The 16935-nt window shown below is 36.6% G+C and overlaps 1 protein-coding gene across 2 annotated transcripts in view; it reads right to left on the bottom strand.

Moving 5' to 3' along the window:
• Positions 1-7206: 7206 nt before the first annotated feature.
• Positions 7207-16935, bottom strand: part of LOC125849832 (uncharacterized) — an 18425-nt gene continuing 8696 nt past the window's right edge. For both annotated transcript variants that reach the window (XM_049529799.1, XM_049529800.1), the window contains 3 exons: positions 8460-8881; positions 8146-8362; positions 7207-7803 (listed from right to left, as the gene is read on the bottom strand). In XM_049529799.1, the coding sequence (XP_049385756.1) occupies positions 7493-7803; positions 8146-8362; positions 8460-8881 (950 nt within the window). In that variant the 3' untranslated portion in view covers positions 7207-7492. The remainder of the gene's footprint in view (positions 7804-8145; positions 8363-8459; positions 8882-16935) is intronic.

Raw genomic sequence — 16935 nt, 5'->3', positions numbered from 1 at the left:
TACATCTAAGATTTCGTTCCTGATCAAATTTTGTTTTTTGAATATTTTCTTACAAAAGCCTATGTCTCTCATACACTACTTGAAAGTTCACAATTACTCTTTTCATTTCCTCTTCCAAGGTCAGTTGAAGATTACTAGTAATGTTTTTTCCTTTGCGAGAGGAATCATGACTCTTAATATGTTCTTGTAGGACATCAATGTTATCTACAAGAAGAGCATTCTTATCTTCTATTGTCTTACCATCAATTCTTAAAAAAAACATAATCATTCATTAGTCGGTTCATTTTAGAACACTCAGAGTGATATGTGTCAATCAAGATAGAAGACAAGAATTTCAATTTTATCTTGGAATAAGAGTCCATTTTTAGATTTAATTTCAAGAAAATTTACCTCAAGTTACTTTTTTTCTTTTTCTTTATCTGAATTAGAACTTTCGATCAATGTTAAAATATTTTTCTTGGACTGTTTTTCGCATTTTCCTTATTATACTTAGGGATCGCTATTAGTGTAAGAGTATATATCTTTATCATTTGAGTATTTCCATACACAAAAGGGATTAGTTCTCAAGTTCACCGTCCTTCACTTGAAGTGGTTTCCATTGTTGCTAAAGTTTTTTCCACTACAATATATGATTCTTGAGTGATCATTCTCCTATTTGAAGGGATGAATTGATCTATATTTACAAGATTTTCCTTTTTAGTATGATGCTTCTTGCACTCAATTTTTCATTAGGGGACAGAATTTGATAAAGTGATCTGAACTTTCACACTTGTGAAAAACCTGAGCACAACTTACCTTTTATATATTTTAGGGACTTGGTTCCTTTTTTGTGAACTCTAACCTTTCCTATACATTCATTGAAAGCGCCTGGTCATGAGTATTATATTGTTACTTTCTATTCCTGATTTATATGTAGCCTTGAGAATTAAGTTTAATGAGATATTCCCTGATTGACAAGCTAGTTAAAGAAGTTAGTTAAAAGTAGTTAATGACAGTTAAGGGTAGAAGTGTCTTTGTAATAAGTTTGTTATAACAAACTCACATGTAGTTAGTTCTAAGGTAGTTATTGAGTCATTCAAAGTATGAGCTATATATACTTGCTTATGTATTGTAATACTCAGTTTTTTGAAAAATAATCAATGAGAGTCTCTCTTCTTTTTCTTTCTTCTGAATAGCTCCTTGTGAGTTCATGTGATCTAGTTGTCTTCAATTACGTTCATGGTATCAGAGCCTTTTCACATTGATTGTTGTGATAGGTGATTTCGTTTGAGGATCAAAGAATTGGTTAATCTGATTCATAGATTCATTTGGATTTTCAGTTGATTTGCAGATCTAGGCTCAATTGAAGCTGAAGTTTGTATTCAACTGGGTTTATCTTCCGCAACAAAGTTTTTTTTTCTGCAACTCTGTTGATTGTTGATTGTTCATCATGCCGACTGACAGAGCAGCTGATGATTTGTCTCAGAACTTCAACAATGGACAAAATGCTGGTGTATCTTCTCCATTGCAGACCAGTTCATCAATTGGACAAGGTATTGACTACAATCACCCTCTATTTCTTAATCCCACTGATATCAGTGGAATTAGTATCATCTCGTTTCAGTTGCTTGGAGCTGAGAACTATACCCTATGGAGTAGATCTATTACCCTAGCTCTGTTAGGAAGAAACAAAATAGGGCTAGTCAATGGATCCTGTAGTAAAGAGGTATATAATGAGGAATTGTGGGGACAATGGGAGAGAGTGAATGCCATAGTGTTATCATGGTTAATGAACTCAGTGTCCAAAAATCTCCTCAGTGGAATAGCTTTTGCATCGACTGCTGCTCAGGTCTGGAGTGATTTGAAGGAGAGGTTTGAGAGGGTAGATGGATCTAGAACCTACAGTCTTCACAAAGAAATTGTCTCACTTCAACAAGGCACCAATTCAGTATCAATGTATTACACAAATCTCAAATCCTTATGGGATGAGGTTGAAGCTTTGGTCCCTGCTCCTTATTGTAACTGTGAAAAATCAAGGGGTTTTGTAGTATATCTGAATAGAGGAAAACTGTACCAGTTTTTGATGGGACTCAATGAAACCTATCATCAGGCTAGAGGTCAGATTTTGATGATGGATCCATTGCCTACTATCAATCATGCATATGCTATGATAGTGGGTGATGAGAGTCAAAAGGTTGTAGTGTCTCATATTGGTAGCATGGGGTTGAATTCTGTGAGTATGGATTCTGTAGCTATGTACTCTAAAACAGGTAGCTCTTTAGGAGGTAGTTCTTCAAGAGTGAATCAGAGATTCAAGAAGAACTCATTGTTGATTTGTGACTTCTGTAAGTGCAAAGGTCATAGCAAGGAATTCTGCTATAAAATAGTAGGGTATCCACCTGATTTCAAGTCCAAAAGGAAAGTTCAAGGAGCTACTGAGTACACCTCATCTGGATCACATAATTCTAATCAGGCTAATTTCTCTTATGGTCTGAATACCAATGTTCAAGTACCAGGATGGGGAAGAAAGTCAGATTCATCTCAGGTTGATCAAAGTGAGGTTGAAAGTTTAAGTTCTACACACTCTAGACAAGTGACTCAAGCTGAATTAGAGGTCAAACAGTTACTTAAGGGGTGTACCTTTACAAAGGATCAGTATGATTATATCCTTAAAGGCTATCAGCAAAAGACAACCCCTATTACTACTGACTGCAGTGCTACACATGCTACTCACACTGCAGGTAAAGCATTCTTTATTTCTAATAATATAGTATGGATTGTAGATACAGGTGCTACAAATCACATGGTCTCTGACTTGGATATGTTTATTAAAGGGTCAGTAAAAAAGCTAGAGGTTCCTAAGTGTGTATACTTACCTAATGGAGAAACTACTCAAGTAACTCATGTGGGATCCTGTGCTTTATCAGATAGCAGTGTTATTTCTTGCCTGAATTTAAGCACAATCTGATGTCTGTAAGTAAAGTGACTAAGGAACTAAGTTGTTCAGTCACCTTCTTCCCTAATTGTCGTGTCTTCCAGGAGCTTTACAATGGGAAGGTGAAGGAAGTTGGTGAAAAATCAAGGGGTTTGTATACACACACTCATGTCCCAGGTGCAACAACTACTGCATTGGCTGTCACACAGGTCTTCTCAGATATGGAGGTGTGGCATCAAAGACTTGGTCATGTATCATATGCAGTGTTAGCTAAGATCTTTGATATGAATAAAGAAAGTCAGTGTAAAGTAGCTAAGTGTCTAGTTTGTCCATATGCTAAGCAAACTAGACTACGTTTTCCTTCAAGTAGTATCAAAAGTTTAGCTTGTTTTGATCTGATTCATGTGGATCTTTGGGGACCTTATAATACAACTACTTTTGATGGGAATAAATACTTTCTGACTATTGTTGATGACTTCTCAAGAATGACTTGGTTGTTCCTACTTAAACATAAAAATGATGTATGTGTTTCATTGCAAGTATTTCTGAAGTATATTACAAATCAATTTGCTAAGACTGTTAAGGTGATAAGAACTGACAATGGAACTGAGTTTGTCAACTCAGTGTGTGAAACCATGTTTAAGGAGTTGGGTATTATTCATCAGAGGTCTTGTCCATATACTCCTCAGCAGAATGGAGTGGCTGAACGGAAACACAGACATTTGCTTGAAGTCACAAGAGCACTAAGGTTTCAGGCACAAATTCCCTTGAAATACTGGGGGCATTGTGTGCTAGCTGCCGCTTATATCATTAATAGACTTCCTAGCAGTGTGATCAACTTTCAGACTCCTTATGAAAGGTTGTATGGCAGTAAGCCAATGTTGTCTCATTTCAGAACACTTGGGTGTTTATGCTTTGCCAAGAATCTGAAAGAACATGATAAGATGCTACCAAGATCCACATCAGCAGTTCATATGGGATACTCAGAAATTCAAAAAGGATATGTCCTATTTGATCTATCTACTAAAACATTTTTTGTCAGTAGGGATGTCCTTTTCAGAGAAGATATGTTTCCCTTCTCACAAGCAAAGGAACCTACTGCACACCACATGTTTACAGATGTACTACAGGGCTCAGAAGTGTTTGTTCAGGAGTTGAATATCCAAGTTCCTGGGTCCTTTACTTGTAATAGAAGTGAACAGACTCATTGTGAGGAGATAAGTGATCAGGCAGTTGCATCACCTGATTACTCAGAGGAGTCTGATGCTAGAGCACTTCCAACTGATGATAACATTCATGCAACACCAATTCCAGAGATTCAAGAGGCTGTTGTTCAAGCAGATGTTGCACCAACTGACCATAGAAGGTCTACCAGGCCTAGACTGCAACCACTGTGGATGCAGGACTTTATTACATCTACCAAAGTGAAGTATCCTATGAGTAACTACATGTGCTATAGTCACCTTACCCCTTCATATCAATGCTATATTGTTGCTACATCTTCAATTAAAGAACCTGCAACTTACTCCGAGGCTGTTAAGGATTACAGATAGGTAGAAGCCATGCAGGCAGAAGTGCAGGCTCTAGACAACAACAAGACTTGGGTGATCACTGATTTGCCACCTGGGAAGAAACCTATAGGATGTAGGTGGATCTACAAAGTCAAATACAAGTCTACAGGGGAAATAGAAAGGTTCAAGGCAAGGCTAGTTGCTAAGGGGTACAGTCAACAAGAAGGCATTGATTATAAAGAGACTTTCTCACTAGTGGTAAAAATGGTCACAGTGAGGTCTGTATTGTCTATTGCTGCCTCAAGGCATTGGCATATTCATCAGATGGATGTATTCAATGCTTTTCTGCAGGGTGATCTAGAAGATGAAATATACATGCACCTTCCTCCAGGCTTTGTCAGTCAAGGGGAGAAGGTTTGTAGACTAACAAAGTCATTATATGGGCTTAAACAAGCTCCAAGACAATGAAATCATAAGTTAACTGAAGCTCTCACTAGTCTCAAGTTTAAACAAAGTCAGTATGATTGCTCTTTGTTCATTCAAAAGTCAGAAGCTGGAGTTTGTATTGTACTTGTGTATGTGGATGATATGATAATCGCTGGCAGCAGTCTTTAATTGATAGAAGAAACAAAACAGTCACTACAAAAGGCTTTCAAGATGAAGGACTTAGGTGACCTAAAATACTTTCTAGGTATTGAGTTCACTAGGTCATCAAAAGGTATACTGATGAATCAAAGGAAATATGCCCTCGAACTTATATCTGAAGTTGGTATGTCAGCAACCAAACCTGCAGGAACTCCTATGGATGTCAATGTCAAATTAACTTCAAGGCAATATGATGAGCAAGTAGAAGATAGAAAGGTCTCTGAAGATCCTTTGATAGATCAGGCAGCACATCAGAAGTTAATAGGAAAGGTGTTGTATCTCAACATGACCAGACCAGATATATCTTTTAGCACTCAAACACTAAGTCAGTTTCTACAGCAGCCTAAGAAGTCACACATGGAAGCTGCATTAAGGGTGGTCAGATACTTAAAAAAAAAGCCTGGACAAGTTCTGTTATTAGCCAGTTCTTCTAATGAAACAGTAACTGCATTTTGTGATGCAGACTGGGCTTCTTGTCCACTTACTAGAAGGTCGGTTACAGGTTACATGGTCAAGATAGGTGGTTCTTTGGTGTCTTGGAAAGCCAAGAAGCAGAACACAGTCTTCAGAAGTTCAGTTGAAACTGAGTACAGGAGCCTGGCTTCTACTGTTTCAGAGTTAGTATGGTTACTTGGAATGCTCAAAGAAGTGGGAGTTGAAGTTCAATTGCCAGTGCAAGTCTATAGTGATAGCAAGGCTGCTATACAAATCGTTGCAAACCCAGTGTACCATGAAAGGACAAAACATATAGAGATTGACTGTCACTTTATAAGGGAAAGACTACAACAAGGCTTGATCAAAGTAGACTACATTCCCACACAAGAACAACCTGCAGATGTGTTGACAAAAGGACTATCCAGATTACAACATGAATATCTGTTATCCAAGCTAGGAGTGTTGAACATCTTTGTCCCTCCTAGCTTGAAGGGGAGTAATGAGATATTCCCTGATTGACAAGCTAGTTAAAGAAGTTAGTTAAAAGTAGTTAATGACAGTTAAGGGTAGAAGTGTCTTTGTAATAAGTTTGTTATAACAAACTCACATGTAGTTAGTTATAAGGCAGTTACTGAGTCATTCAAAGTATGAGCTATATATACTAGCTTCTGTATTGTAATACTCAGTTTTTTGAAAAATAATCAATGAGAGTCTCTCTTCTTGTTCTTTCTTCTAAATAGCTCCTTGTGAGTTCATGTGATCTAGTTGTCTTCAATTACGTTCAGAATTAATCGAAAACAGCCCAGTTCTTAAACAACCTCATCCAGAAACATAAACAAACATTTTAGGTAACAATCATTTTTTGAAAAATAACAAGTAACAAAAGTACAAGAAATAACATATAGTAACAAGAATCGAAGGACAAGAAACAACAGGGGCAATAGTATCACTACTAATTTGAACAGTCAGGAAGAGTCATGAGTAAACATAATCCTCCTAAGTCGAACAAACAGAAATGATTGTAATTAAGAACACCAGAGAATGCTGAGAAAGGTTGAATCCGTTTGGCCTTACACTAACAAAATTAGTCACAGACACTTTATTCCAAAATTAAACTGAAAAATCAGATCTTGAATCCGTTTCATGCTCATGTCAGGTCGATGTATAGTAAAAAAAAAATAAACCCTGCAAAATTATGTCCAATTTATCATAATCCATTAGTTAACATGTTGGTTAACTATATTAGGAAACACGAAAATATCATTGGTTTATTAAAACACTTACAGAGCCGTGAAAAACATTCAACAAAAGACAAAAAAAAAATCCACTATCCGTAATAGAAAACTTCTATTTGTTCACAAAATTAATCATATTTTCTTTGCTAACGAAGAATACAATAGTATTTCATTTGGACTAATAATTGCTATGTGAATCTCTTCCAGATCGACTGGAAGCAGATTGCGCTTTCCTCTGCCGAGGACTTGCATGAAATGAAAGCACGCTACATCGCCGTATGTATGCACCACCTTTTAGTAACAAGGTAACAACAACTGTGCTGAAGTAAGAAAATAGGGACAAAACTCATTGATTAGGTGGTAACAAGATTTGTGAGTCTTTGATCTATCCGCGCCCATTTCCTTATTAAGAAAACAGGAGGGGCAACATCTTTGGAGAGTCAGAGTAACATAGCAAACACATACTCAGAGGAAACTTCATAAAGTTACAACTTTTATGCATAACCGATAAGAGAGTGTACAATACAAGAACATGTCAACTTCTTGGCAAAGAGTGCTTGCCTATAGTTCTATAAGATGCCTATTCCATATTTTGTTGTCAAAAACCTAAGCATTTGCAAAGGCAAATTAAGCACCATTGAGAGCTACTTACAAGTCAAACTATACCCACAGTGCCAAAAGTATTTCACCATTATCGAGAAGAACTGACGAGCACTAGATGATAGCATTATCACTTGTAGAATTGTCTGAAATCAGTTCTTGTTATCTGCAAGAAAATCAATATACCATCGTTTTTTCAGTTTAAGCACATCAGTGTCTTGCTTCTCTGCTGAGTGTTTGGAAGTTGAAGCCATTTTGTTGTCTTCAGGTGCCATAAGCCTGGGAGCCATCCGATTTTCGCAGTTCTCCGGCTCATTGATACTGCACCTGGATGCATAAGGTAAACTCGAGCCTATGAACGACTTTATGTCTTTCTTTCGCTCAACTTCAATCCATTTGTCATCAACCCAGTCTCTTGAAGTCCGCACGTTCCTCCTCTGGATCTCCAATAATATGTTCTCGCCTATTATTCAGATAAGAAAAAACACATTGGCGCATCAGTCCATGACGTATATCGATCATTTGAACTTACGGACAACAAATTAGCTAGAAGCTAGGCCTACTATTTAGAACTCTTTCAACTGATGAGTTATAAAGCCCAATTTATGACAATGCTGAGCTTAAGACATATGAATTCAAGTAAGAATTGAAAATAATAAGAGACTCCAATTTTACATCCATTGGCAGTTCAGTTATCCTTATGAGAAGTTGCTATGCATCAACCAATAAGTAAGAATTCTCCTTTTATTTCCTGTTTTCTGTTTCTATTGCAACTTTTTAGTTTTTGGGGACTGTTATTTCTTACCAGGGAAGTAAACCTGAAGATGATCGCTTCCAGAGACATCAAATCCAGTTACAACACCTTCCCACCACCCGTCAGACCACCAAGCATCAACTGCAGCTCCTAGTTCAAAAGAACAGTCAGAAGAATCCTCCAGAGGCTGGGGCCGAACTGTGAGGCGTCCTGTGCATCTCATGCCCAATTTATCAGAGACTGCAACTTTGTAGGAAGGAATCCATTCCTATAAATCAAGCAACGGTGATGAGAAAACAGGGTGAAGGGAGACCAGTCAATATACGCTAGTAGATCATAAGTTATAGTCGCAGTGGTTAAGGTACCTCGAGCTTTTCAAGACTTTCACAATCCTGAATGTCATTATATTGAACTTTCATACGTTTTTGTGATACCTGTAATACTTTACACCTGAACCAGCAGCCTTTCATGCCACTATCGTTGCAAAGAAACTCTATGCTGTCACCAACATCAAAAGACTGCTTATGTTGAGGCTCCACAAGCTGAATTCCTACTGGTTCTATGTTTGGATATTTTATTTTTAACTTTGGGAAAGTTGGTGGTTTGGCTTGTGCTATCTGGTTACCTGGAATTGATTTTCTGATACCAGAATGGTCACTCTCACCGACACTTCTACTCCCACTAGGTCCTTGCATTGAAGGATCTTCTTGGGTTATCTTTTTTGAGACATCATCAGCTATGTGATCAGCCATCAAAGCACTTCTTCTTGTTTCTCTTCTTGGGGTATCTACAAGATAAGGGAAGTCTAATTACTATAATGTGAAGTATATTTAAGCTAAGATAAAAATAATTTATAACTACTAGGCTTATTATTCTTTCTACAGAGATCCAAATTTATAGAGCATCAACAACTCAAAAATCATAAGCAACTTTGCAGCATATACAGCAATTTTCTGAGGATTCAGCTTAAAACAAGGACGTTTAAGGCCTAGAAATTCATAGTTGGCTTATGGGGTAGATCATCTATAAGCTTAATCTTTATGAGCACATAAGCTTTAAATTCTTCATGTGCATATAACCATCAAGAAGAGCAAAGAATTCATTGCTGAAATATGGCAACAATATTATGACAACATTTACCAAGTACATCAAACCAAAGGCTAGTATAAATGATCCCGAGCTATAATTGGAGGATTTAATTCAAAAAAGTTCAGCCACCTGGCCTACAGTTCTTTAAAGAAAATCTACTCTAAAACTGGCTAGTAATTAATTGGGATCTACATGAACATCAAAGCACAACACAAAACATATACACCAATGTCAATTAAAAGCAAAGCACACAGAGGAAGTCGAAAAATGCATCAACATTAATAGGATTACCAAACATGCATGACATTAAGGATCACATATAGACGCATAAGGGGAAAATGAAAAAGGGGAAAATGAAAAAGATAAGAGGAAGATCCAAACTGCATACTGCACATTTAAACACTAGATCTTTGCAATATCAAGATATAAAAATTGTTCAAATGAAATTCTAAAATTTTGTAACAAGCAAAGGGCAGACTCATTATTATTACCTTTTTAAGAAGGATGACTTTATTATTCGTTGAATGCTATATAAAACACCCCCATTGCAACAACAACAATAACAACAACAACATACCAGTGTAATCCCACACCGTTCTTAACTCTACCTTGTAAAGATAGATAGACTGTGTTTGATAAACCCTCAACTCCCTTGCCCCCACCACCCAACTTAAGGGCCAACTGACCTCTTTACCCAAGGAAGAGTTGCACCTCAAGGATCATTTTCTAGCGTTTAACCCCTTTCTCATTCACAATGGAAGTTGAAAAGAGGTGAGATACATTAGAGCAAGGATGCCATCAATTTTTATGTGATACCCACAGAAAAGACTAAAAAGAAAGGAGAATAGCATTAAAACCATACATTCTTCATCGGTTATCCTGCCAATTAACAAGAGCAAGAACTGATTAAACAAAAGGCTGAGAATTGTAAACCCCCTTTCCCTTTTATGTCAAAGAGCTAAAATCGACTGTATTAGGAAAAAGAAAGATATACATTCTAGACTTTTATCAGGGGAAAACAAGGATGGCATAGTGCAGTAGAAACTCTTATCTCGATTTCTTTGTTTCCCTTTTCAGTTGTTAAAACTTTTACCTCGGTCTGTCCGCAAACACTATGAAAACTGAATATAGAGGAAAGATGTCATCGGTTATCTCGCCAATTAACTAGAGCAAGAACTGATTAAACATAAGTCCGAGAACTGTAAACCCCCTTTCCCTTTTATGTCAAAGAGCTAAAATCGACTGTATCAGGAAAAAGAAAGATATACCTTCTAGACTTTTATCAGGAGAAAACAAGGATGACATACGTTAGTACGAAACTCTTATCTCGATTTCTTTGTTTCTCTTTTTCAATTGTGAAAGCTTTTACCTCGATCCCTCCGCAAACACTATTAAACTGAATATAGAGGAAAGATGGACTCAGAAGGTTAGATACAACATTGAGAATACTAAGATACTAAGTAACAGTTGTATTTATTTTGTGTGTACCACAAGTGCAGTAAAACACATGGAAACAGGCATTTTTGTGTAACACAATTCTGTGGGCATTCTGGTATTACAAAGTCCCACCCTTAATTATACTCAAACTAGTAAAATTACCCGCGCTTCGCGCAGGAATTTAATATCACGAAATTTATAAAATAATACTTAAAACCTATCGGGCATTAAAACTAAAACACTATCTTATCTTACATACAAGATTACGTAGTAACAAACATTAATAATGTAAAGCAAAATGAAATTATTACATCTTATCATTTATCCTTAATAATATAAGAATAAATTAATGATTGTAAAAATACATACCAGGATCTGTAACATAAGCAATGGTGTCAGTGAGCCACCCAACAAGAGCAAAGTACACAAATATTTATATTTAATTGTGAAGAAGAAGAAGAAGAAGAGGAGGTTTAGAATTTTCGTTATTTTAAAATGAGAGGAAATCCCTCTATTTATAGACAACAAAGGGTAGTGTGAACAAATGATTATTGTGTCTTATCAGAAAGGTTGCAACTATTTGGAAAAGTTGCAACCCTTCGGAAAGGTCACAACCTTTCATAAAAGTCACAACTTTTCATAAAAGTCGCAACTCTTCATTAAAGTTGCAACTTTTCATAAAAGTCGCAACTTTTCATAAAAGTCGTAACTCTTCATGAAAGGGGAAGGCTTGTTTAGGAAATAAATAAATTAACAGGGAATTCTGGTTTGTGGTGGCGCCATGTAGGCGGGCCTAAGGTTCTCTTTATATATATATATATATATATATATATGATAAATGATATGATTCTATGCACAGGTAAATATTCAAGTAATCTAATACTTCAATGGAAAACATTTTCCATCATATCACATGCAGACTTAAGAAAGAAGCAGCAGCAGGAAGATAGATATTCATCAAAAAAGTAAAAGGCAATGTTAGCGCCTAAACTAATTAAGAGCTTGAAGTTTCCCCTTTAGCTATTCTTTCAAACATTGTCCCGTCCAAGTCTTTTAAGGGCCTGTTTGGCCATGAATAATTTTCACTTTCTCTTGAAATTGTATTCCGAAATCATGTTTGGACATAGAATTGTTAGAATATACATGTTTTCACACTTTCACTCCAAATCACTCATAAAAATTCGACATTTTCTCAAGTTGTATTGACGTCCAAATATAGCTTAAATTTCCAATTACCACTTTTCAACTTTTTTTCAAATACTACCTTCTTTCTTTTTTTACGAATTTCACATATTTATGTCCAAAACATCCACTAAAATAGTATAAGCCCTTCTAGTATCTAAGTACTGATGGAAACTCCCTCCAAGGGAGGAATTAAAGTTTTGGTTACAGGTTTGGTCGAACCCAATACCTTTGGTCCAAACTCTAGATTTGCGTTAAAATATTCATTGACTATGTACAAATTATTAATTCAGAAACCAATAACTTAGAAGGACTAGAATCCCAGACCCACAAACTTAAAATCCTGGCTCTACGTCGGAGTTTCCCTCTCACCCCACAATAAAAGCTTACTGACACTGGCAACTCGAAGATGAACTAGAGATAAGACCATGTTTTATGAGCTTACCCCCTTCTTTTATGCTTTTTTCTCGAAGAAAAGAAGGAAATGACCTAGTTGAATCAGCTATATGAATGCTATATATCAATTCACCTCTATACAGACCTGAATCCAATATTCAAAGGATTTATTTGGGATGAATTTTTAACTGGTCCTCCACCTAGTAAAACCCTCTTTGGATCTTCTTGTTTATCCGGGTTTGGAACCGGAGATGTATGGAACAACTCACACACGCAGAGTTCCCATACGATATTAATACATTCATAAAATTGTGTATTAAAAATAGTAACTTTTCCCTATTAGGATTCTCCTTTACCGTTTATACTATAGCTTATGACCACCTCAATTGGAAGTTCCTGTTGGAGACTCTTTCTAAAAGGGGTTTTGGAGGTAGATGGTTAAGATGGATGAAGTTTTGTATCAGCACCGTGAAATTCTCAGTGCTAATAAATGGCTCTCCTACAAGTTTGTTCTCTTCACAGAGAGGTTTAAGACAAAGAGACCCATCATCTCCCTTTCTTTTTATTATCGCTATGGAAGGGCTAAATGATATGTTGAAAATTGTTCAAGAAAAGTTGTGGCTGAGAGGTTTTAGGGTATCCAATATTGTGGGGGCTGATCAGGAGATTACTCACTTACAATATGCAGATGACACTCCTGTCTTATGTGATGCAAACAGGAACCAACTCAAGATTTTAACTCAAGATTTAAAGGGTAATCTTTGTTCTTTTTGAAGCTAACTCTGGTTCACATTAATTAGAACAAGAGTTTCTTCTATCTAGTAAATGCAGTCCCTGATTTACCCTTTCTGGCTAGGATTTTGAGCGGAAGGACAGGAGATCTACTAACTACATACTTAGGGATGCCCTTGGGAGCCAAAAGCAAATCTATAGGTATCTGAAATGGGGTGATTGAAAAATGTGAAAAAGGTTGGTGAATTGGAAGAGTCGATACCTTTCTTTAGGAGGAAGATTAACACTCATCAACAGTGTTTTGGACTCTATGCCTACCTATATGATGTCGCTTTTCTCTATTCCTGATGGTGTTATTGACAAACTTGGTGCTTTGAGGAGGAACTTCCCGTGGGAAGGAAATAGTGTAACCACTTGGTTAAGTGGGATACTCTGATTGAGAGTAAACAGGCAGGAGGGATGGGGAGATGGTATTTAAAAATCCAAAACCAGTGCCTTATGATGAAGTAGCTCTGTGGAAAGATGTAATACAGGCCAAACATGAAATGGAGGATCTCAGGATAACTAAAATGGACACTAGCACTTATGGATCAAGCCTTTGGAGAGCCATCAAAAACCATTGGCCTAAGCTTAGAGGAAGTAATAGTAGGAAAACCTCTTTTTGGGAAGATAGATGGCTAGAACAAGGATCTTTAAAAAACCTTGTTTCCGGATATCTTCACCCTAAACCAACAGCAAAAGGACACTGTGGCAGAGATGTGGTCAAACCAAGGGTGGAATCTCAATTTTAGAAGACCTCTAAATGACTGGGAGATCCTAAGGGTGGTGGAGTTTTACAAGGTCTTGGGGCAGTTTAAAGGAACTACTGATGCACAGGATAGTTTGGGATGGCATGATCACAATCAAGACAATTTCAATGTTAGAAAAGCCTACAAGAAGTTTAATCCTTGTAACAGTCAAAGGAATGGGTGGCCATGGAAGCTGATATGGAAAACTAAAATCCCCTACAAAGTGTCTAGTTTTACTTGGCACCTTACAAAGCATGCAGTTTTGACCCAGGAAAATCTGATGAAAAGAAATATGCAACTGAATCCTAGGTGCCTCCTATGTGGTGAAGAAGAAGTAGAGACTGTCAACCATCTCCTCCTTCACTGTAGAATAACCAACAATTTGTAGAATGTTTTTATTAATCTGAAGGGCATGAAATGGGTTATGCCTAGGAAAGTTACCCAGACTCGGAAGATATGGAGCAGTTATGCAAGCATTACTGGGCATAAAGAGAGATGGAAAATGATTTCGGCTTGTATTTGGTGGTCTGTGTGGAAAGAAAGAAATCTCAGATGCTTCCAAAACAAGAGTAATTTCATCCAGAAGATTAAGATGAACTGCTTAGTTTTGTTTCTTTTTTGGTGTAAACAAGAGTACATGGAAGATCCAGAATCTTGTAAATTTTGCTATAGGATTGAAGATCTTCCTGCTACTCTCCACAATTGTAATTAGGAACCTGTAATTTGTTGTGGCAGGTTCTGATTTTTTGTTTTGGAATAGAATACAAGTTGTTACCTTCTCGAAAAAAAAAACACCTAGACATAAGGAGCTTCTTAATCATGATAACAAATCAAATTGTGAAGCATGAAGTAAGATTGTCGTGGATCTTCTTAAAATAGCTCATGTGAAACTTTCTTTAAATTATTTAAGATAGAAAATAAGTCAACTCACTAAAAAAAGAATTTCTCTCATGATGTTAATGACATTAAAAGAAAAGGAGTTTCCTAACACAATGATTAAAATATGATTCTAAACTTAAAATGTAAGGATGTGCAAATTTTTATGTTGGCTGCTATATATGAATAACAACAAAACCAATAGACGATAAGAATTGCGCTCCAACATCTAAGTGGTTTGGACTTGCGAGCAACTGTTCGATACGGGTGCGGATCTAGAGATTGGATCCTTCATGATCTAAATTTTAAAATTTAGGGGTATTGATCTAAGTACAAATACGGGTGTGGGGATTTTGCTTAAGTAATTCAAATATCTAAAGTAGAGTTTTAGTTTCAAATTATGAGGCATTAAATGGAAATCTTACAAGGTGTTATGAGGAAAAGTTATTGATCAAAAAGGAGATTTCTAGAAGGAGATATAAGGAAAAGCACTAACAGAAATTTCTATATACAAGGAACTCATTTTATTCAATTTCACCTTAGCTTTTGTTTTGATTATAGAAATCATTGTATCTATCTCGAATTCCTCCGTTTATTTTGGTCAAGTATCCAAAATTAGTTGACCAGTCTCACACTCACACCCTATGTTGCTCGGACTCTTCAAAAATATCAATGGATGCGTGTTGGTTTCTACAAAAGCATTGTATTTTTGAAGAATCCAACACGGGTTCAGCATCAGAAGTAGAGAGTCCGTGCAACTTAGCCCACACCCATATCATGTCGACATGGGTGCAACACCGAAAATGAAGAGTCCAAGCAGTTAAGTAATGTGAGTACATCTGGTTCTTGGTCCCTATGTTATGTGATGTGATAGGTAATAATGTATCTTGGCACTCCAAGTTCCAAAATTGGTGTATTGGATCCATAAGCAATTGCTTCTAATCCAACTGATTATTACATGTTTCACTTACAAAATGTAAATTTGCTTTAAGCAATCTTCTTCTCTAGTCTCCCTACACATTTTGATAATCACCTAAATCAATGAAGAAGGGGAAGGGAAACGCTATGTCGGGACGGGGGACGGAAAAAGAAACAACTCTGAAGAAAAAAATTAGGGTTCCTAATGCTTCTCCATGCTCAATGAGATGCGCCAACCTCGGGATGCTTTACTCCTAATACCACAAGGTTTCGATACGGAGCTTAACATGAGTCTTTGGTTAAAAACAGAGATGATATACATTTTACACGGAACACAATTCCATGGATATTTTCATCCGAGTACGTGATGGAGGACATAGCTTACGATCATCATTTTTGATTGACAATAGGGAATGTATTTCTTTATTCTTGACAACAAAAATTAAGCAAACATGATGAATACCGTTTATATAATAGGGAAAAAATTTAAATTGAAAAGATTGAATAGTAGACCAGTTGTCTTAGTTAGATAGTAAGAAGTATAACCTAAAAAGACTAACAAATATCAATTAATCGGATAATTTAATCGTAACAAGATGAACAATGTTCACCCTTAATCTTCTCATATTCATCGAATATTACAAATCTTACAATTCATTGCTACCACTAGGCCATACTCTTGGGAGCTAATCATGTCATATTTGTTATGTAATGATAGTGAGGAAACCCATAATCTGTATGACTATTTGTCTATTGCCTGGTGAAGAGAGTACACAAGAGCCTCTCAACAAGGGCGGGACAAAATACATTGTGAAAGGTCCTTTTAAGGTGGTGTGCTTTTCTTGGCTCGTAGAAAGAAATGATTACCTCTCACAGGATAAAGCTCAAAGAAGGGAATTTCAATTGTGTTCTAGATGCTTTTTGTGCGGAGCTGCTAGGGAAAATAACAGTCACTTATTCATTCATTGTCCTGGGAAATTATGGCGACTATTCTTGAACAAGGGAAAGGTTGCTCCAGCTATAAAGATTCAACAAACACTTAGATCTAAGAGAGCAATTGGGAGTTGAAGTCCCATCATGACACTTTTTGTTTCTTTCTGTCCATAAACACCAAAAAATGCAAGCTGGGATCATCTGCCAGATCTTGTTGATGGTTTTGTCACTTTTCATGAATTCCAACTTTCAACTGCTAGTTTTAGGTTGAGGGTGGTTGTCCAGCTAATTCCAAAAATGGCCAAAAACATAGTCAAAGGTCAGCTACCTCAGGGCAATGCAATAGCAAGTGGTTTAGCGTGAATAAATTGTTTTGGCACATAAAACACATGTTCACCACTGGAATGCCTCTTTTTCTCAGGTTAAGATAGCATTATGGAGGGCTGTCCAAGGGAAACTCTTAACTTTTTTTTTTTTGGGGGGGGGGTTG

This window comes from Solanum stenotomum, unplaced genomic scaffold (genome assembly GCF_019186545.1).
Source record: "Solanum stenotomum isolate F172 unplaced genomic scaffold, ASM1918654v1 scaffold11069, whole genome shotgun sequence".
NCBI classification, from domain to species: domain Eukaryota; kingdom Viridiplantae; phylum Streptophyta; class Magnoliopsida; order Solanales; family Solanaceae; genus Solanum; species Solanum stenotomum.
Note: the sequence above shows the minus strand (reverse complement) of the source record. Positions and strands in the feature narration are given on the sequence as shown.